Genomic DNA, 20227 nt, shown 5'->3' on the forward strand with positions numbered 1-20227 from the left:
AATAGGGAAACAGCCAGTGAACAAATAATATACTTTATTTTGTATATTGATTACAGCCACTTGGCCATGTTACAACCTACCAACAGTAATGTTAAAATTTCAATTTTTTTCCACTTTTTTTTTATTTTTTTACAATTTCTTTTGGTTTCGTATGTTCGAGCAAGATCTATGGTGGAAGATGAGTGCCGCTTTGCGTCAGTCGTGCGGACCTACTGAGATACAGTGTTCCAAAAATGAAACAAATTTCGTCTATATTGTAATGAGCGAGACTAGATCGACGAGCAGTCTTACGCTTTAAACGAAACATCTTAAAGATATATATATCGAAAACGTTTCACTAGACCGTTTTAAATCTCTTGAAAAAAATCGTTCCGTTAAAAATCTGACAAGCACGCTACAATACGGAACGCGATTCTCGCGTTCTGCAACTTTTTAATCGACTAATCGTTTTCGACGAAAGTACTGGGACGTACTTTGAAATCGTTTACGAGACGAAGAAGTAGTCTAGACTCGAAATTGTAAACCTAACCTTTCGTATCGTTACGCTAGATTCTATGAAAACAAGTCTGAACTTGTACGTGCTTAAATAGAATTCAAAAAACTTCGATAACTCGAATACTGGAAATTCTAATAACAAAGAAACGGCGATTGCTCTATCGTTTCCTTCCTCCTTCCTGTATCGACCGTTCTTCGAAGGTGGCACATCCCTTTGCATTTAAGAGGAATTTGTTCGTCTTCGACTTCGCAGTTTCCAAAATCGTCTGTCTCTGGACGTATGATGAATAGAAATAGTATTTTGTGCTTTGGATCCCTTTTCAGGCATATACATCCTTAATAGTCTCGCGGCACGTTCTTCTTGCGATCTATCCGCGGCCTTTCCGCTTAAAAAACTAAACAGCTTCATGCTGCGTCGTTTTATTCTCAATCTGTATAAGAAATTTTTCTCCGTTCTAGAAGGGCTGGTGTCGTTCTGATCTTCCGAATCCTCGTCGAGTTTGCCTGTTTTTCGTTGAATTCCGAACAATTCCATCCGTCTTCTTCGTTCGTGCTGCGTCTCGCCTCTTCGACTGTATCGACGATCCCTCGCGTCTCCCAGTTCCGCCGACAAATATCCTTCCCTCTTTGCTTGTTCAGCTTCGATTCTTTCGGCATTTCTGTTCTCTCTAGTCTCCTCCGCCCTTCGCGCGACCGATTCGAGTTCCTTCAAACGTTCCGCCTCTTTCGCAATATCCGACGATGTAACCTCGGTCGTGCAAGTATCTTCGACGTCCGACAACTTTCTATGAAGATTCACTATCTTTCTTCGGAACTCTTCATCCTCCTGGCTCAATCTGGCGAAGATACGATCCCTGTCATTGCCATCGGAACTCGTGCCGACGTTCTTCGACGTCGCCGTTTGAAACCGCTGTCACCACCATCCGACTTGATCCTTCGCGCTTCCAGACGAATCTTCCTCCTCCGGGAGTGGCTCTAACCTTTGCCTGCCCAGGAAACACCGCAACGAGCTGAGACTTCCACTGCCGAGTAACTGATCCATGTTCAGTTCCGACAAATTGCAGTCATCGTTCTCAGATTCCTGGTCGACCTCGTCTTCCACCGACAGATTCAGGCCGTAGTTATCTTCGCCAAAAGTAACGACGTTGCCTGAACCGATGGGCGGCGGCTAGGGAAGTCAGGCACAGTTGGGGCTAGTGATTCTTTGCAAACAAAAGGGCAAGCATTGTCATGCAGATGCGTGCGAAGCTTACCAACTAATTTTTGTCTCTTACTAACTGATTTAAATCGTTTGCTCTCTCTCTAATTTTATTACCTCGTTCGATCTCGTTATTTACTAACGTTCCGGATTGAAACTCGATAAAAATACAAACGGTCTCTTTTTAACCTTCTACGGTTTTAGATCGCAATACGACTATCGACTGTTTTGCGGTATAATGTAAGTGACAAGCTTTTACAAAAGCCGTGAGATCGGTGAAAGAAGCGAAGCTGAAGAGAAAGTAAGAATATCGCGCGCGTAATCGATTTTCAATCAGACTCGGGAATCTTTCGTGTCGTTGAATCTATCGTGTTCCTAACGATACCTTCGAATGCTATCGTATTACCGTAAAATGGTTCGTATCATTACCGAGCTCGCGGAGAAGCTTTCGTCATCGGGGCCGCCGGAGGTCGGAGTTCCCCAGATATCGTCCCCCGAGGTAGCTCCGGATGTCGTTCCTTCCTCGTCGTTCGGGTCCAACGAGAATTCCGTTCTTTCAGGAGGGACTGGCGATTGAAGAAGGTATCCACCTATACCTTCACCGAGTTGTTCCAGTAACGACGATCTTTTACTGACTACGTAACTGCTTGCTCGAGCCGTCCACGCTCTTAAACCCGTAGGTGGAGACTCGGAATCTCGATTGTCATCGTCTGCTTGCTCTTCGAGTTCGTCGTCCTGATCCAAACTGCTCACCGTACCGAATCTTCTTAGAACTCTGGAAATTAACGAAATACCATTATCATCAAACGATCTTTCGAACTTGCTTTCGCGTTACACTTTACCTGTACGGTGGTTCGCCGTCGCAATCAAGGTCGTCCTCGCTCCCATCTTCTGTGTTGCCATCGGCAGGAGTGTAAGATGGGCTGTTCCTTCCTGGGCTATCGTGCAATCCATTTCTAAGTCGATGCCTGGTGCAGAAGTCAGGCGTTGGCGGGACGACTGAGATCTTTGGAGGCAACGGGGAAAACGGATCTCTCGTCAAAGGCGGTGTTGGACAACCCGATCTACAATTGCACGCGCGTCTATCAGTGGACATTTCATTTACTACTTATTTCTATCATTTTGAGTTCTTCAGCAAAATCTATTTTCCTATTACCTGTGACATCGTCTACAAATGTTGATCGAGCTGGTGGAATTTTCCTTGGAAGATGCGAGGCTGCCATTTTTCTTCGTGTTTACGCTGTTGGACTTGACGGTACTGAGGCTCGCGCTCGAAGCTGTACTCTGTTGCTCTATATCCGAACTCATTATTTCCGTTACAACATCCTCCGCTGTCGCGTTTCGTTCTCGACTCGGTTCGTTGCTGGTTTCTTTCGGAGCACGTGCCGCCAACTCTTCGGCTGTCCATTCCTCGATAGCAACTTCCTCGTGATCCGGTGGGGGAATTTGATGGGAATTGCGCACCCATTGCGCCAGATGATTGTCTCCCGTTGAACTTTTGACGATACTGTCAATGCTGTCAACAGAGCGCGATTCCTTTTCCTCGTCCTGTTTCTGCGATTCCCTGGTAGTCTGTAAAATTGAGAATACGTAAATAATTTGCTCGATTTCCAGTTAATCCTCAACTGCTTAACATTTACTCACTTGTGAACTTTCCGTAGGCTCCCTAATCGCTGCGTTGGTGAAATTACTACCGGTGATGGGACTTTCTTCTGGACTGTCCTGACTCGGTGTTCCACCATAGCCTGTATTTACATAGATTCTAAAATATAACGAATTAGTACAGACAAGCAAAACTATCGAACGTTTCGATGTGACGAGCTTGTCGGAGTCTCGTTGAGCTCTGAACATGGTACGTGACGATAAACGATATCTTTATAGCGTTCTTTTCAAAAGTTATTCAAATTTTCCGTGAATCGTACCTATCAGAATTCCTCGAAACTTGCGCATCTCGATGCGAGCAAAGGCTACTTACATCTGTCGCTGAAGAAGATTGTGCCAAACGGCCTTCAGTTCTGGAGTCGGTGCACGCAAAACTAAAACTCGTCTTCGCGGACGACTGTGAGGGCTGCAGCCACCGCTATTTACTTCCACGTGACCGTTCTCCGAGCTTCCGGAAGGATTGATAGCGATTTGCAGTCGAAATTCAGTGGGTCTTTTGCGGACGGTGAAACAAGCCTCGGCGATGTTTGATAGTCGTAGAGGCTCTTCGGTTACGAATAGAACGCGATCTCGGGAAACCCGAGCGAATACGAGAAGGTCGGTGAGAAGTAAGGCCCATGAGGGTTGCAGTCGTGCTCGACCCTCCACTTTTGCGAGCGCACCGCCGAATAGCCTACGAAGATGCACGTAATCTTTTATACGATGCCAAAGCCACTTTCAGGCTGTGGTTACAACAATGAAGTATAATAGTTACAAAAAGTATTTTTTATTTATCATAATATCAAATTGCTGTAGTCGTATGAAAATGCCACTAGATGGTTTGATATACTTGAATCTAATTAATTGATATGTAAATGCTATAATAAATGATAAATAATAAACACACCGTGTGTATATAGATTCTGACGAATATACGTATACATTTGGTTTCTTATTCTTTACTTATCTTTAGACGTAACGTTCGTCAGAGCGACGGTACTTCAGAACATTTAACTACTGTAACCATAGCCTCACTCTGATCTTTTCGATACTTTTTCAAGACGCACCATTGTCTACCGGGCATGGCCAACGTGAACGGTTTGCATCTCGCGAAAACCAGTCGAGATTCAACCTCCTGCAGACTGAGCAAAGGTCTACCGGTATCGCGCGGTGGTTCCATCACACCGGCGTTAGCCGTCGCTTCTCTGTATCCCTGAGCTAAATCTCTGGCTTGCTGGCAATTCCTTGGCGACGCCAGACCCAACAGTCTCGTCATCTCTCTAAAGACATTTCGAACGAATACACGACGTATAGCGAGCAAGATTTCAAGCATGCGAGGATTTATGAATTTTGAAACGAACCTGTAATGCTCCAGAGGCAAGAGCAAGACACCCGTCAAATCGGGTCGTCTCTTATGCGGTACAGCAGGCTCGCAGACGAGCTTCGCGAATGCCGTGTTTCGTCTAAGGGCGACCAACAGGCAACACGCGCGTTGCAACCCGCTTAAGTATCTTCTATAGGCAGCGGTGATTCTTGGAACTCTACACAAGTAACTCTCGACTCCGCCACCTTCGTCTCGAATTTCCTCGGAGATCTTGAGCAACTCGTCGAGATTTTGGAAGAGGATCAAGTAATCCGCCGCGGAGAGAACATCGCGTCTCTCGGCTAAAGGCGCCAGAAAACGCGTTTGACCGCTTTTCAGGATTCCCCAGTACCGTGTTTCACGCACGGACAACTCCTCCTCCGGTGGTGCATCCGGGGCGAGGTTTGGAAACACCTGAACGCGTTCAATCGCAAAAGCCGTGCCATTCGTTGGATTTTAAACGAGGAAAAGGTTTGCAATTGTGCGGCACCGCATGCAGACAATTTTTACGTAAATCTATCGTTGTTCTTGGTTCATGCTCTGCAAGCTGACTCTATGTATCTCCATTCGGATTGTTCAGACAACGCAACGCAAGATACGTCTTAGCATTAAGGGGATAGGGATGAAATAAATAAATAAAATACGAGAAATGCTTTTAAACAGAACTTGTTGAGCAACAAAAAAAAGAAAGACAACCGTTCAAGTTACATAATAAAACATAACTGTATCATAACTTAACCGTGTCCACTGACAAAGGAAACGGACACGCGCTATACACTACGAGTTCGCAGCAAAATACAAGATAGTCACGGAAAAGAATGTACACGAGTATTGCGCGACATGGCGTGCAACGCGAAACATAAAAATAAGCTCGAAAGAAAATGCAGCCCGCTGCGGCCTGCGAGAACTTCGTTCAAGGAGTAGGTAACATCCGATCGATTCAAATTCAAAGCGAATTTCCAATTCGATACAACTTATTAAACTAGCACGCAAAACATTTTGATCAACGCTACTCTGCGATTTCAACAAAGTTCATTAACCTAGTCGAAACCGCGAATGGAAGAATGATATGAAAAGTAAAAGTAAGTCAAGCGAAATCACGAGCAACCAAAGCCTTTTCGTCCGCGCATATCCGAGCAAATCGTCCTCCGATCATTCGAACGAAACAACTTCGATACGAGTTTGCTATGTTCAGACTAGGACGCCTGTACCGACCTCGGCGTTAAACGCAACCGCATGATGTCCGCCACCGATCGATTGCTGCAGACTAACGTTCATCGAGTTAGGCCGGTGCATCGACGAATGAACGTTCCCCTTACGATAAACTTCCAAAATCAGTTGATTCGTGGCCGCCTGGATCAGTCCAAGAATCTCTTCCCGTGATCGCGTCACTACGTTCGTCATATCGACGAAGACTACGTGATCACCTGGCCTCAAACCGGATCGTTCCGCCGGGCTGCCAGGGTCCACGCGTTCCACGCGGGGTGGTCTTCCCCAAGAGAGCGAAAATCCCCATGGAACCTACGGTGGAAGAAACGTTCTGTCAAAAGTGTTAGAGAAGGACGGGTACAGGGGAAATAATAACGATCGGAAGAAATATCGAAGAGCCATGGGAGGGCTTTCCACGCGTTTGCTACAAAGGAGAGAGTTTCGATAGAGCTCGGCACGAGACTCGTTTAGCTAATGCCGTGGACAAAGCAGGCTTTCAGAAAAGGCCTACTTAAACCCTGCTAGTAAGAGGACCCCTGTGATTCTGTTGGGGTAATTGCGTGAAACGACTATAACTTTCCGATATGTACATCGTCGTGTAGCGAAGACAGGTCTCTCTGTATAGTCGTGGAGATGGAAGACACGTTGTTGCGAAAGGAAAAAATGAAACTCACCTGATTAGCTGCAGTTTGCCTTATCAGTCTCCTCGTAACGGTACATGGTGTTCTGCCGCCTCTAGCAGTAAAACCCGGATGCAGGGGTAAGCCAGTCAAAGGATCGATAGGCTCTAATTCGAGATGCCTCAAATACGTCAGGTCTTCCGCTCCTGAATTATTATTATCTGGCTCTCCGTCCTTCGACAGGGGTGGCGAAACTCCACAATCTTGTGGCAAACCGGCATAAGGGTTGCTCGTGTTCCGACCGGTTCCTGCCTCTAGCGGATGCCATGTCGCTTCCTAAAAATGAATCGTCGTTCAGTGAAACGTAAATTATCGAAAATACGATGATTCGTAAGTTTGTATCTCGACCCAAGTTACCGTGAATACCAATACGATGTTAATTTGCGATAGAAACCTTCCGCGAATCTCTATTACGAGTTCCCTCTCTAGGACGTGAAATCGTATTTTAAACCGAAAATCCATCCACATCGACGATTAACACGCGACTGTAAACTAAATTAAACGACAAAAATTCAACCCCGTCGCCGATACGTTCTTTTCCTCTCAACAGAACATGAATATTTTCAGCAAAACTCCAACCACGAAGAATACCACACAGTAAATGGCCACCACGATCATCTCTTGCTCGCGTGTCGTGGAACAACGTAAACGAACGATTTCGATTAAATTAGCGAGATATCGCGACGACACCTGCCACCTGCCACCTTTAACGAGGTCAAAGCGCAAGTGAATCTTTGCCAGGCAACGTTCCACTTACTTGCTTCGTAACGAGCTTAGCCCTGACCTTAAGCCAGGAAGACTTACAAATCCTAGCAAACAGCTGACGCACAGTCACGTATTAAACTTCCTCCTTGTCGAGACGCTATCAAATCCCAACGATATTTTCGCGTTTCTTCCGTCTTAAACCGAGTGCAACCGATTCGAACGTATCTCCGAAAATACGTAGCTTGCGATTAAAAAATTAAAACGTTTAAATATATTTACCTTATCTTGAGACAGAGGTAGAGGTAGAGTCATACAGCCCAGCAGCTCGCTACGTCTGAAATGTGAAAAACGAAAACGTGCGTGAATATACGCGTGGTATATCCGCTATGTGTACACAGCGTCGTGTATCGTATTGGTGTATCGTGTATCAGCTTGCATTGGATAGCGGTATCGGTGTTAGTCGAAACGTACGACAGACGACTGTATAGTCGCTAGATAAACGGCGCACACACACACACATACACGTACAAGTTTTAACTATTTACATTAGGTGGAGGGAAAAGGAAAAGGCAGACAGTTTCTGTGTTGTTTCCCGTATACCATTACAGAGACGCGCGGATGTTCGCGAGTGCACGTGGTGGACACGGTGCGCATGCTTCCAGAGAATCGATTCCCCTCCTACCGCAAGAAATCCGCACATAGCCCAGAAATTCGTTTTGATATTCGGATGGACCGTTGCTTCCGAACGTAAAATTATCCCAATTCGAGCTGTCATTTATCGACCGGTAAATTATCGTATTTTCACTCGAACATGGCCATCATGTTGCGAAATAATCTTACTTTGCAGAAATTCGAACGTCGAACGATTGTACTCGAAGATACGAAAAAGGAAGTAAAGAGTTTCGAATCGCGTTTAACAGAGAGACACGATAGGATGGCCGAGAACATTGGGAGCAGGGTTGCTTAGCTCGTTCGTCTTCCACTAACGAGACCAAGCCATAGCTCTTGACCTCAATATTTTTTCCTTAGAGACAGCGCCTACTTCTGTGTCTTTCCATCGCGGAATGATACAGTCGCTTGATTGTCCCTTCGTGGAAACGGTTTCGTCCGTTGTATTTGTTCGTTCGTATGAATTTTTAATTCGTCGCGGTAGGAGAATATAGACGATCAATGTCTTTGACGAACATCGACAGGACACTTTTTCGTTGTAGCTACGCCACTGATAAACGCGTGCACAGGAACAGCATGCAGAAGATTCGAATATGAATATTCGACGACGCGTCTAACCATATAACTGACGTTACTCCTTTCTGGAAACTTGATGGCGAACGTTCTATAAATATTCCCAAACATTCTGCCGGAATGCACGCAAAGGTGGATTGCGTGAGATTAATATCTCGCGCCGTGTACGAAGCGGCACTAACTATCGTTACCGGGTTAACCGATTATCATTTGGAAAGTGTTACCGGATAGTCGAAAGGCACGATAGCGAACCGTGCGATTATGAGTCAAGGCAACGTTGAGAATAACGCGAAGATGTTCTCGAAAGAGAGAGAGAAAGAGAGAGAGAGATAGACAGACAGACAGACAGAGGGAGAGAGAGAACGGCTCGCGTGTCGATTCCCGGCAGCCGACAAACCGACAGCAAATCGTTCCGGGGTCGAGCACGTTTCGACCGTCTACGACGAGGCTACGTCTGCTACCTCAACCTCCGAGCCCCTCTTTTACTACGTGCACACTTTCTTTTTCGAGCATGCTCACCTTGCACGACGATCCCTGTGCCAGACTGCGATGTCCAGGGACGTGGGCTTGCTGGTGTAGTGATTGTTGTTCACCGGGCAGGGTAGTATCAAGGTCTCGTGGAAAACGGGATTCGGTGTGGCTCTGTGTACCGCTGTTCTCTTCACCACTCCCTCACCGTTCGTATTCTTCAAACTCGCCTTCACGTAAGCGTGAACCGGACCCTCGTATGCCCTCCGTAGGTCCTTGCACCTTATCACTGCACGAAATAAAAAGACAGTCTCGTCAGGGCACCAGCCTTTCTCGATCGTCTTTATGTTTTCTGTCGCGAGATCAGTCACACGCTTGAACCGCGTACGATATTCGAGTTATTAGAGAACGTATAGTTCACGGAAGAGGGTGAAAGAAGTTGGAACGAACGAGGACTCGTTCTCCTTCCGGCTGACCGTTCCGTTGCACGCACTACGCGCATCGCTGGTGCCTGACCAATGCGGCACTCCTCTACTTGCTGCAACACGCTTCCACTCCGAGTGATTCCTCCTCGTTCTCCCAAGCGAACGGATACGAGAAACAAAAGATACGAACCGATTGGAAAATCGATGTGATTGGCAAGCTACAGCACGACGGTTCAACGAAATTTATTAGAAGAATTTAGGTACTCGGAAGCGTGTGAACGAAGAAGCTGAGGAAGGGCAAGTCTCGGAGATTTTTCGAGAGTTGTTTACGCAAGGATGTGTACCGCGAAGAATCAATGTTGGTAGGCTTACTAACCGGGAGCCAATTGCCAGGAGGGTCTGTGGGTTACTGGCACAGTCGTCTATCGCGGGGTGCCAACTGAAACACCCCCTCTCGTGGCACGTGACTGGCGCATGCCTTTTCGCAACATTGTTTCAGGGACGTCTTCGCGGCGCGGATACCCTCGTGAATTTCTTTCCGATAGGATTAATGTATCTCATGGGTTTGATCGTTACTTCTTCGGAGGTTTACTCGCGCGATTCGAATTTGATCAAAATAAACGTATAAAGTATACCGTAACCTATGCGTGTCTGAAACGAGAAACCTTCCAAGAACTATCTTTCCCTTGATTTCTTGTACTTACCTCGAACGTGTATTTGATCACCCACGACGGAATACTCGATCTCGATCGATCCGTGACAATTTTGTCTCAGAGGTTCGCTTTCCGGGCTGAACTTGAGGCATCTTCTGACAGTCGCGACCAGCGGAGTCTCCGGTGTGTTGGACACCGAGTTCAGAAACGATTTCGAACTATGAAAGTCATCGGTAAGAGTCGATTTTGGACTATCCAGATCCCAAGTATTCGCTTTCCTTCCAACTTCCTCGTCCTTGCGATCGTCGAGTTCACAGAACAGCCCTTTCGGCTCGAACGCACATTTCTCGTCCAAAGTAGCGTCCAAGTCGGTCTCCAAGGCGAGTTTCTTCACGTTTGGATTCACAGCTTCTATCAAGGTGTTCTGTGTCGTTGCTGATTTCGTGCCAGTGGACGGGCTGTGACTAGACGATCGTCTCTTTGCTCGCTTTCCATCGGAGACTTTCTCGGTATCCTTCCGATGCCGCTTCCTCCGTATGCCTCGCTGTCTCTTCAAAGTGAATTCTCCATCGAGATCGTTCGTAGGCGATGTAAACGCCCAAGACATCGGTGATGGATCTTCCAACAGTTGACTAGCCGAAGAGATGGAACTATCGTTGTGAGTCGCAGCTTCCTCGGCCACGGTTTCGTCTCGTTCCACGATCGTCTCGTAGGTATGATCGGATGCGGAGAAGTTTTCTTCCTCGCAACTACTGCCGAGAACCTTCTTCCTTTCTTCCACGTCTCCCAAAAGAATTTCTGCCACGGTTTTGCCAGTAAAATTTATTTCCTGCTCCCTAGACAATAAGGATGGTAACAAAAGATAAAAAAAAGAAAAAAAACAGTAAATAGAAAAGTAACGAAGAACAAGTTGAAAAGGGATTTTGGGTAACAGAGAAGCTGTGAAGTCTAAAGTTTTGCGTGTTTCTTACCTGTTGAGAACTTCCGTAACCGTGTTGTCCATGTTCTCAAATTTAGGTAAGTCTTGGTCGATAGCCAGATTCGAAAGTTTCCCAGCTAGAGGCGTTTGACTATGACCATTGCCTTTCAACGAGTTCACAGTAGAGGAAGTCTTGCTGTGGTACGGTGTCTTGCATCGAGCGTGGATTTTCGTGATCTTCGCCAATTTCGGTAAATATGATATTTTCGAGGAATCCGCGAACTTCGTTTTCCCCTCGTTCTGAGAATAAACTCGATTGTTCGAGAAGGGTACGGACTCAGCCTCCATCACGTCTTCGGGGCTGGTGGCCATCGAAATTTGTTGAAAAAAGTCAGAGACGTGCGATTGGAGATTCGCCCTGGCCTCGTTCACGATGTTTTGTGGTAGCTCGTTGTCACTTTGGAAATTCTTTGTTCTAGTTTTCATAAAGAGCGCCGGATCGGTTGGCAGGGTCAGAGCTGTCGAGCACTTGCTGCCCGGGGGAAAAAACGTTAACGGGCCGATATCGGTGTCGACCCTTGGCGTGCTTTGATAAAAACTCTCCGAGATCGATGATTTCCCCGGCTGCTGTGACATCGATTGACGTTTGTTCGCGCGCAAATTAGGCTTCGTTGCCTGAAACCAAACGATACGGCTTATCTCACTTCCCAACTTCTATTTTCCACCTTTTAATTTTCCACGCAAAATCTGGGTCGTGATTTTCAGCGATGTTGCTTCATAAAGCTTCGTCTCTGCCGAAGCGACATCGAGCAACATTGTCTTCTTCTCTCGTTGCTACATGTGCCGAGATATTTTCAAGAAATAACATCTTATAGAAACATTTTGTTCGCACTGAAGCAACAAAAAATTACTCGATGTTGATTCTTCGGTGGAAACGAGACTTTATTGAGAAGGAACAGGATAGAAACGAGAAATAAAAATTCGAATGAGACGAGTTCGATACCTGAAAGTACGTTCTCAGGTCGCTACCGTGGCTCCTGCATCTTCTTCGACGAACCGGCGTCGTTCTCGCCGATATATTTTCGGCATTTTGACCAGGTACACCCCGAGTTTTTGTCCCAGCAGCGGGAGGCGTGTTAGATAGATCTCGAAAAGGCCTACGGGGCGCCTTGTTCAAGTTAGGTGGACCGTGAGGCGTCGAGCTGCTCGCTGACAATGATCTCGAAACCGTCCACTTCAGCATCTCTAAAGGCAAAAAGCAAATCCCTAACTAAGCGGAACGCGTTTAACGTGTATTCACCCTTTCCACCCTTCCGCTAAAAAGCTTACAACAACTTTATCGATTTAACCGCGATACTGAACCGCAGACGACCGCCGTTTCGATTACATGCACGAAACCAAACGATACCCCGGAATTTTAGACTGTCGTCGTAGACTGTGTACAACGAAATTTATTTTTAACAATCAAATATTCCACCGAATTTTACGTATTTCTCGATTACACGGATTCTTCGCGAACATGGAAGAGAAATCGGATTAGATAAAAGTTATTAGAATAAAATTATATTAGCTCGAACATCGACAAATAAATCTGTCAAATCGAACGTTTTTGCAAAACTTTTTTATCTCGGAGAGTATGCATTTTTCAGTTATTCAGATTCCCCGTGTATATGAAGGAGAAATTACGTAAGGCATGCACGTGACGCAAAGAAACAGGAAGGTTATCGCACGATCTTGCGTTAAAGGGATACAACCGCAGGAAGAAGGAGGGTGTCGGTAGTATTGTATCAACCATACGGGCTGCCGAAAATAAATGTCCGGTTTTAATGAGACAACAGGTCAAAAGTGGTGACAAAAAAAAGGAAAGAAGAGAGAAAAACCAGAAGAACAACAGAAAAACAGTGACGAAACTAATAGATGCACCTGTCATGGCATACGGGAAACAGTAAAACAGGTGAAACCCATACACCTGATTCTGTTTCACGACTTAACGCCTACCTTAACGAACGGTTAAATGCCAGGCTAAGACTATTCATAGGCACATGCAGTGTTGCTCGTGGTAAAAGAGATTTGCCAAACTAAAGCGATGGAACTAACGAACAAATGGAATCGATGACACGGAGAAAGCGCTTCGTGTAAAATTCGCTGGACCAAGTAATCATCGATTCGATTAGAACGATTGACTTTCGCTCTGTTAGCACAAATCGAATTCGCCCCTTGCTCCTCTGCAATTTCCTTTATTTCCACGACTCATTAGCGAAGCACGTGTAAAAGTTAACGAAGTTTACAGAAAAGTTTTCCGCGATAAATCTTCCAATACGTCCGTGAATCATTTAGTGCGAGTATAGGTACAGAAGTATTTGTAGAAAGTAGCGTGTGACTAATTTTGCTAACGACGTAAAATGTGTGTTACATTGTTACAAGTTCCTAACGTTGGAAGCAAGTGTAACAGAAAAGTGTCAGCAGCTCTAGTAGCAGTACGTATTGGGTTTTCACTTTTAACGGTTCCTTCTGCAGGGTGGGGCGTACTGTATTGTGAATTAGGTATAAAAATGCATTCATTTACATACAGTCTGTTGCCATGCCACGCACGCGTTCTTCTATCGTAACACGCACTTTTCCACTATACGCTCGTTCACGTACTTTCGAGACCTGGTCTACCTGTGCGTTCTTCGTGCAGCGTCACGTTCTCGTGCTTGTACACGTACATGTGCAACGTTATGTGCAACCCCTCGGCTACGTATATACGGTCGCTGGTAAAACAGCATGGGCACCTGCCCATATGGTGGCGATCACGTATAGCGTGCCTTCCATCTGGTCCCGCAAAGCACGATAGTTCGCTTGGTGTCGAAACACCGTCAACGAAACGCGATCGTTATCTTCGCTTATTTTCAGCCGTCTTGCTTTAACGTATTACGTTCGGCATCTTTCGCGACCCTGTCTCGTACGTCTACTGTATTTCGCGCGCAACGAGCGTTAAGCTCGCGATATTGCCTCCGCCATCGTGAGAAACGCGTGCAACGCGAACACTACATTAAGCATTCTGTGCTTATGTTTAAATAATTAACCCGATACTTGCTAAAGTGGAAGCAAAGAAGTTGCGACGAAAGCGCAACTGGTTCTCCTTGAACGTTTGCGATTGGGAGATTAAAAACGGGAGACGACCCTTACATTCGAATCGGTTGAAAAGTACAACCGGAACGTATTGAAGAAGCGCTTCCAAGGATTTAACCGACGATACGTTTTTAAAGATTGCACAGGCGGTCTGGTCGGACGTTTTAAGGGAAGAAAACCAGTCGCGCGACACGCGCGGAACCTTTAAAACGTTTCGTATGTTCCAGACGACGTACACACGGAGCTGAACAAGAAACGGAAAGCGGTATGCGCGTTATGCTCTTTGCATAATGCCCTGCGATTTGCACTAGCAATGAATCTCGAATGTAATTACAAAGTCGTGGAGCGCACTGCACCTGCGATCTAGGTCGTGCTTCTCGATTGTGCTTCGAGAGGAAGGCGACACGGTAGCTTGAAACTTCGGTTGAACTGTTTGCGTATACTTCTTATTAGAAATGGGTTCTTGTGTTTTAACATAGTATTCGCGGAAACGAACCAGACCATTATATACACTACTAGCCATAAGTATCAAACCATAAGAACGATATTTGGTACAAATCGAACATTGAAAACTGAATTTCTTACAAATTGAATCTTCCACTGATTTTATTTTTCGAATATTTCACTACAAAACTGTTAGCGTTTGCACCACGTGTGCGTAGTGCTAAATACTAAGTAAAGTAAAGTTTGATATTTTTTAAATAAATTGACCGAGTAGAATACTCGTGGCTGATAGTGTATAGCATACAGAAGCATATTTGTATTCTAAAGATTCAGCAGATACATTATCATTTGTACGAAGAATCTGATATACTCTGCGGTCAAAACACAACTGATTGCAAAAAATACATATTCTGACCCCTTAATAAGCAGCTGCAAGCTCGTGACGTAATTAGAAGTCAAAGATAAATCTTAAGTGCTTGCGGGGCGGTGCGTCTAGAAAAGGGGACTTATAGTCCACCTGTAACTCTTATCGTCTCATCTAACGATCACCGATATATGTGGTCAAACGACAAATGACCGCCATAGGAAGGAGACTTTCGTTGTTCGAAGTTAGCGCGTACTGTGAACTAAAGGAAACAAGTGCGGAAAAAAGGGGTTCGATGAGGGATGTTAAAACGCACTCTGATTTACTCGGGCCCTTACTCGGAAAGTACGTTATAACGTTGTACTCGATACGCATCTTGATTTGATAAAAATATGTCGACTTGACGTAATTAAAATATAAGGGCAGATGGAAATTACGAACACCGTTCGAAAGTTGCTTGACGAGTATGAAGCAATTAGGACGAAATCTTGGGTGCGCCTTACATTAAGGTATTTGTGATTTTAGGGGTCTCGCTCGTGCTTTTATTAACACGTTGCGGTTTGTTCCGAAGTTTCACAAACATCCCAATTCGCTTCTTCGGGACAGCCCTAAAAAACGTACCAACAAGAACACGGGCGAAACTCGAAGAACCACAAATACGTCGTCCAACCATCGTGAAAGTTTCAAATCCGGGATCGTAACTTCTTTAAAGCAAAGAGTTAAATCATCGTACGAACGGAACGAGGTAATTTCGGGGAAGGTGTTTTCGTTCGATGAACGAGTAGCAAGTGGCAAACTATAACATTAAATTGTTCCAGGCGCTTTAGTCCGCGCAGTTTGGATAAAACATGACCCATATCTGTCGCTTTTATAGGTTGTAAAGCATCCGCGCCAGGTCGTCGATACTTGCTACGTTCTTGGATCGCATCCTAAATGTAAAAGGGAGAGGGATGGCTGGGTGGCCCCTCCGATCAGGTTTAATCCCTTTTTGCGCCCCCTTACCTATACGGACTCCCTTACCTAACCCTCTGTGTAGACCCCGCGAAGAACAAGACAGGATCGAGCTGAGCACTTTCCTCCAACCGAGGAAAGGAATAAAATAGAGCGACGGTTAAAAACCTTAACATGCTTACAAGCACGCCAGACCCCTCTTTTCCTTAATGTATGCTGTAAAAGCTGTTTTTAACGACTTCGACATTGAACTCTTCTCGAGGATGAGAATTAACCGAAGAGGTCCGAGTCCCCTTTATTATCTACCGACCTGATTTCTTTATTATCGTCCATCTAGCGAATCTTCGCGCCATATTCGAATAGAATCGATAATGCGCTGCGTTTAAACGTGTTTCGATGTACTTTACATTCGAAAGGATCTCGCACGTCACTGGACAATACCGAGAGTCACAACAGACGAAACAGGGTAATAGGAATGAGATAACGCGAAGGCAATACAAAATCAGCTGGATGTCCCCCTATTTACCACCGTCGCCAGTCGCGCGATTAATTCGCGTGAAACGCGTAACAGATGCATCGCGAAAACCGCTGGCACAATGCGATTATTTACGGTTCGAGGAGAATAAAGAAGAAGGCATTAACGGTCACGATTCGGCTCCTTTCGCGAGCAGCCCCGAGGAAAACAAGAAACACCAAGATTCTTAGCACGAGTCTCGATCGGGACAGCCCCCTTCCACGCATGAAGGGACATCCACGGAAGAACCGATGCTACCCGTTCTTGCGAAATAAATCGCCGCACATTCGTTCGACCCAATGGACCCGATAAAATCGAAGATCTTGCAATGGGTATGATTTCAAGAGAGACATCAAGTCGTTTCCCTGGTCGAAGAGAAAATCGCTGAAAACGTTTGCATGCGACTTGTAACGAACGTCTCTTCGGTGTTCCGCGCGCGAAGATACTCGAGGCAACCGAACAGGAAGATGATCGTTCCAACGTTGAAGATAAAAATCGTGGATTCGAAAGATAAAGGGAAAGTCGTTGCCAAGAAGCTCGGAGTTGCACCGTGACAGAGATATCCTCGTGTGTAGAAGAAGTAAGAGGAAGACGAAAAACGAAGGAAGGGCAGGTGAGCACTTGGTACCTAATCCCTTTTGAAAACGTCGCAAACACACTAACGCAACAGCTACACGCACAAAGAATATACGGGCTGTGTACAGATCGTGAGCGCTCCCTAAAAATAGTCTATTCATCGTAGCGAACACCCCCTTCCCCTTCCTATCCGTCGAGCCTTCCTTTTTCTTCTTCGGCTTCATCCGCGCTCTTCGCTCGGCTTAGCTTAGCTCCGAGACTCGGTTCTGATTTATATTGAATTGACCCCGGACACACCTTTTGCTGGTGACGTTTCTCTCGAAATGGTCCCGTGTCTCGTCGAGCATAGTTCTCGCTGGGGAGAGAACGAGTAAGGTGAGAGAGACGAGCGGATGCACGAGGCAAGAAAGAAGAAACGACTAAACCGAGGGGTCGGGGGGATTTCACAAGAGAGCCAGTCGAGGACAATCAAACGCGCATTCACAGCACCGACGTACTCGGTTTTTGGCAACAGAGCGAGACGAACAAGATCGAACGAAGGAAGGGAGATCGAAGAATCGGAGCAGGGCCGGGAAACCTGGAGAGGAAACGCGTCCAGAAGACAGACTTTCGGTTCGCGCTCTATTTCGAAGCACACCTGTCCTGGGTTTTGTCCTCCTTCCTGCTTCCGATTTTCTATGCTGCATTTCCCTCCCTTCGAGATCGCGAGCTTACGTAACATAGGTACCACTGTGATCTTGCAGCTTTGTGCTTCCCTATTCTTCATCTCTCGTTGTTACCAGACGGCGAATATTTATACAAATTCGTTTTTTACAGACACTTGAACAAAAGTAGGTATATCTATCTTCTAAATGTAACGTGAATTCTATCCGTGATATTTTATACATTCCTGTATTTGTATGTGTGCTTGCCCATTTCTGCTTATTTGTATTATGCATAAACGTATAAACATCCACATCCTTAGTCACCACCGGTCGACCTTCAGTATCCTACAGGGGTGGATAGTCTTTGTTTATACACTTGGGGTTTCTACTTCTCCATTGCACGTGGTTACGTTCCTCCCATTAAGTTCTAAGGTCGTAGCAATAGCGTAGACCATTTGCATGGACGGTACCGGCAACTCTCAAATCCAATCTCACACATCTTTGATTCGACGATGAAAGAGTCGGTTCCAGCAAAAGAAAAGAACGGTCCGCCCTGGGCGCAAGGAATAAGAAATAGAAGGATATCAACGACGGAATAGACAACAAAAGAAACGCGTTTGGTTAATGGCGAATTGAAATTAAACTGGAAATTTGCAAATTGTAAAGGAAGTCGGGACCACGTTTCGTAACCGCTTACCCTTTGGCGACGGGCTAAAGCAGGCTGCGGACATTCAGGACGCGCCTCGAAAATAAGGCGGGAACAATAGAACGAAACGAGTCCTGGTGAACAAACGCCTGGCCATTTAAATAGAGGGATCCTCGAGAAAAGGTTCCTCGAGGTGGACCCACGGGGTCTCTGGAACTTCGACAGGAAAGTTTGTATAGGACCCACGACTAGCTTTGCTGGTTCCTTCGTTACGAGTCCCTTTCAGTGTTTTTTTTATCCTTCTTCTTCTTATTCCTCCTCTCTTCCAACTTCTTTCCTCGGTTCTTCTCTCTTTTTCCATTCTTTGACAGATGTACCGTCCGAAGCCACGCGCGGTCACTTTCCTTCCTTTTTTTCCACTTCTCTCATTCGCCGTCGCTTTACCATGCACTAACCAAGCGACTCGTACTACCGGATCGTGCAGTCTTACAATTAGACGAGCTTCTAACATCACAGCGTTCGAGAGAGTGCTTGACTTTGTCCAAGGAGCTACCAAATTCGATTGCAGCTACTTAAGAATGACCTTAACCCCTTTGTTGGATCGCGCTTCTACTTGTATTCCGATTTCATTCCATTCGAACCTCTTCGCGATTAATCGTTTGCCTATTTTTTGCATCCATCAAACAATTTCGTTAGTCGCAGCGAGATTTTTTTAATTATTCCTATGTTTAGGAGACAAAGTCACAGTACTCCCTCCTCTTTTTGCTTTTCTTTAGAGTCTCATAAATCACTTCGAATGATTTCCAATAAACCATTTTCGAACTTTATCCATAGAACTTGGACGCAGTGGAAGTCAATTTTGAGTACGTCCAAGTAGTACAAATAAAAATAAATAAATTACGCCCAACTATCCTGTTAAAGACTGACACTCGTAGGAAGTCTTGCTTCCTCGGTAGGAAATGACGATAATCATTATATTTATAGAAAATTAGTTACTGATTCATGTCGTTAACAATTCAGAATCGTCTGATATCGTTACGGTTACCGAAATGTCTTCGATTGATTCGAAGAGAAACATCCGCTTCTAAAACCTATATTAAAAACGAGATACTAATTGAAAAAGATACCATCGAATTCCATAAACGATAAACATCGATCGTTGCAAAAGACCCTCGTACGCAAAACGTGCAACATTTTTCAAGTTACCCGAGACTATAGCGGTATACAAAAGAAAGTTCAAGATCGAAATGATACGAAAAAGTACCATAATTTTCCAAAATGAAATTACATTTTACAAAAGTAGCGAATGAATATAATATACATCTAACTGTCACCAATATAGTCGAAAATGTTTACTACAAAAGTTATTGACATTTTTAAACTTTCTTTTGTCCATCGCTGTTAATTTAAAAAACTCAGGCTATTCGAAGTCAGACTACTCGAACGGAAATATCTGGCAACTTTGTTCGTAAAGAAAGACCGCCTCCTGGAAGATCTGGTACCGGCACAAAAAAGAGAAGCTATTCACCGTGTGTCCTTGAGCAGCAGGATTCGACTCGTACATCCAAAATCAGCACCGGTATCAGTCACTTTCTTCGTACACAGATTTCAGCGTCGCAGCACATAATCCACGTTAATGATAAGAGGAAACTATCGACGCTGACGGAGAAAAAACGCGGATCGCGAGGAAACGTAAGGTACAGCAACGCGGTGGAAAGGTGTCGGATCGTGGCACTTCAACGGCTGGTTCTCTACTGACGTGGTGGGGTGAGGACGTGGGCCTTATGTAGGAAAGGGTCCCTAGGTGAGGCTACGAAACAGGAGAGACCGGCTGTCTCTTGCTCTATACAGTCTGTACTATACTCATATCCCCACTCTGAAGCCGTGACCTGATCCACGCCAGCCACTCCACTCGCCCCAGGTAGACGTTCGATGATCCGCGGCTCGAAGGTGCTGGTGGGTGTTTCAGGATTGTG

General features: G+C 45.4%; 1 protein-coding gene across 3 annotated transcripts; it reads right to left on the bottom strand.

Moving 5' to 3' along the window:
* Window positions 1–17: 17 nt before the first annotated feature.
* Window positions 18–20027, bottom strand: LOC132905111 (uncharacterized). 3 transcript variants are annotated; one of them, XM_060956084.1, is made up of 16 exons: window positions 19780–20027; window positions 12002–12243; window positions 11051–11673; window positions 10131–10915; window positions 9053–9290; window positions 7571–7625; window positions 6581–6862; window positions 5913–6218; window positions 4696–5111; window positions 4402–4614; window positions 3669–4028; window positions 3338–3455; window positions 2850–3265; window positions 2536–2775; window positions 2123–2468; window positions 18–1663 (listed from the first exon to the last, which is right to left on the bottom strand). In XM_060956084.1, exons 2-16 carry the CDS (start codon window positions 12239–12241, stop codon window positions 1409–1411), a joined length of 4893 nt encoding a protein of 1630 aa, XP_060812067.1. In that variant the 5' UTR covers window positions 12242–12243; window positions 19780–20027; the 3' UTR covers window positions 18–1408. The 3 variants fall into 3 exon arrangements, with proteins under 3 accessions (XP_060812067.1, XP_060812068.1, XP_060812069.1); XM_060956085.1 differs by having other exon boundaries at window positions 2536–2757; window positions 19780–20026; XM_060956086.1 differs by having other exon boundaries at window positions 1531–1697.
* Window positions 20028–20227: the final 200 nt, after the last annotated feature.

This window comes from Bombus pascuorum, chromosome 3, assembly GCF_905332965.1.
Source record: "Bombus pascuorum chromosome 3, iyBomPasc1.1, whole genome shotgun sequence".
Taxonomy (NCBI): domain Eukaryota; kingdom Metazoa; phylum Arthropoda; class Insecta; order Hymenoptera; family Apidae; genus Bombus; species Bombus pascuorum.

Excerpts from the sequence above, each read along its gene's own strand:
- LOC132905111 (XM_060956084.1), bottom strand. The coding sequence starts at position 12,241 with ATGCTGAAGTGGACGGTTTCGAGATCATTGTCAGCGAGCAGCTCGACG. Across the intron at positions 6,219-6,580 it reads GGCAAACTGCAGCTAATCAG|GTTCCATGGGGATTTTCGCT; the intron begins GTGAGTTTCATT and ends CTTCCACCGTAG. Across the intron at positions 4,615-4,695 it reads TTGCCTCTGGAGCATTACAG|AGAGATGACGAGACTGTTGG; the intron begins GTTCGTTTCAAA and ends AAATGTCTTTAG.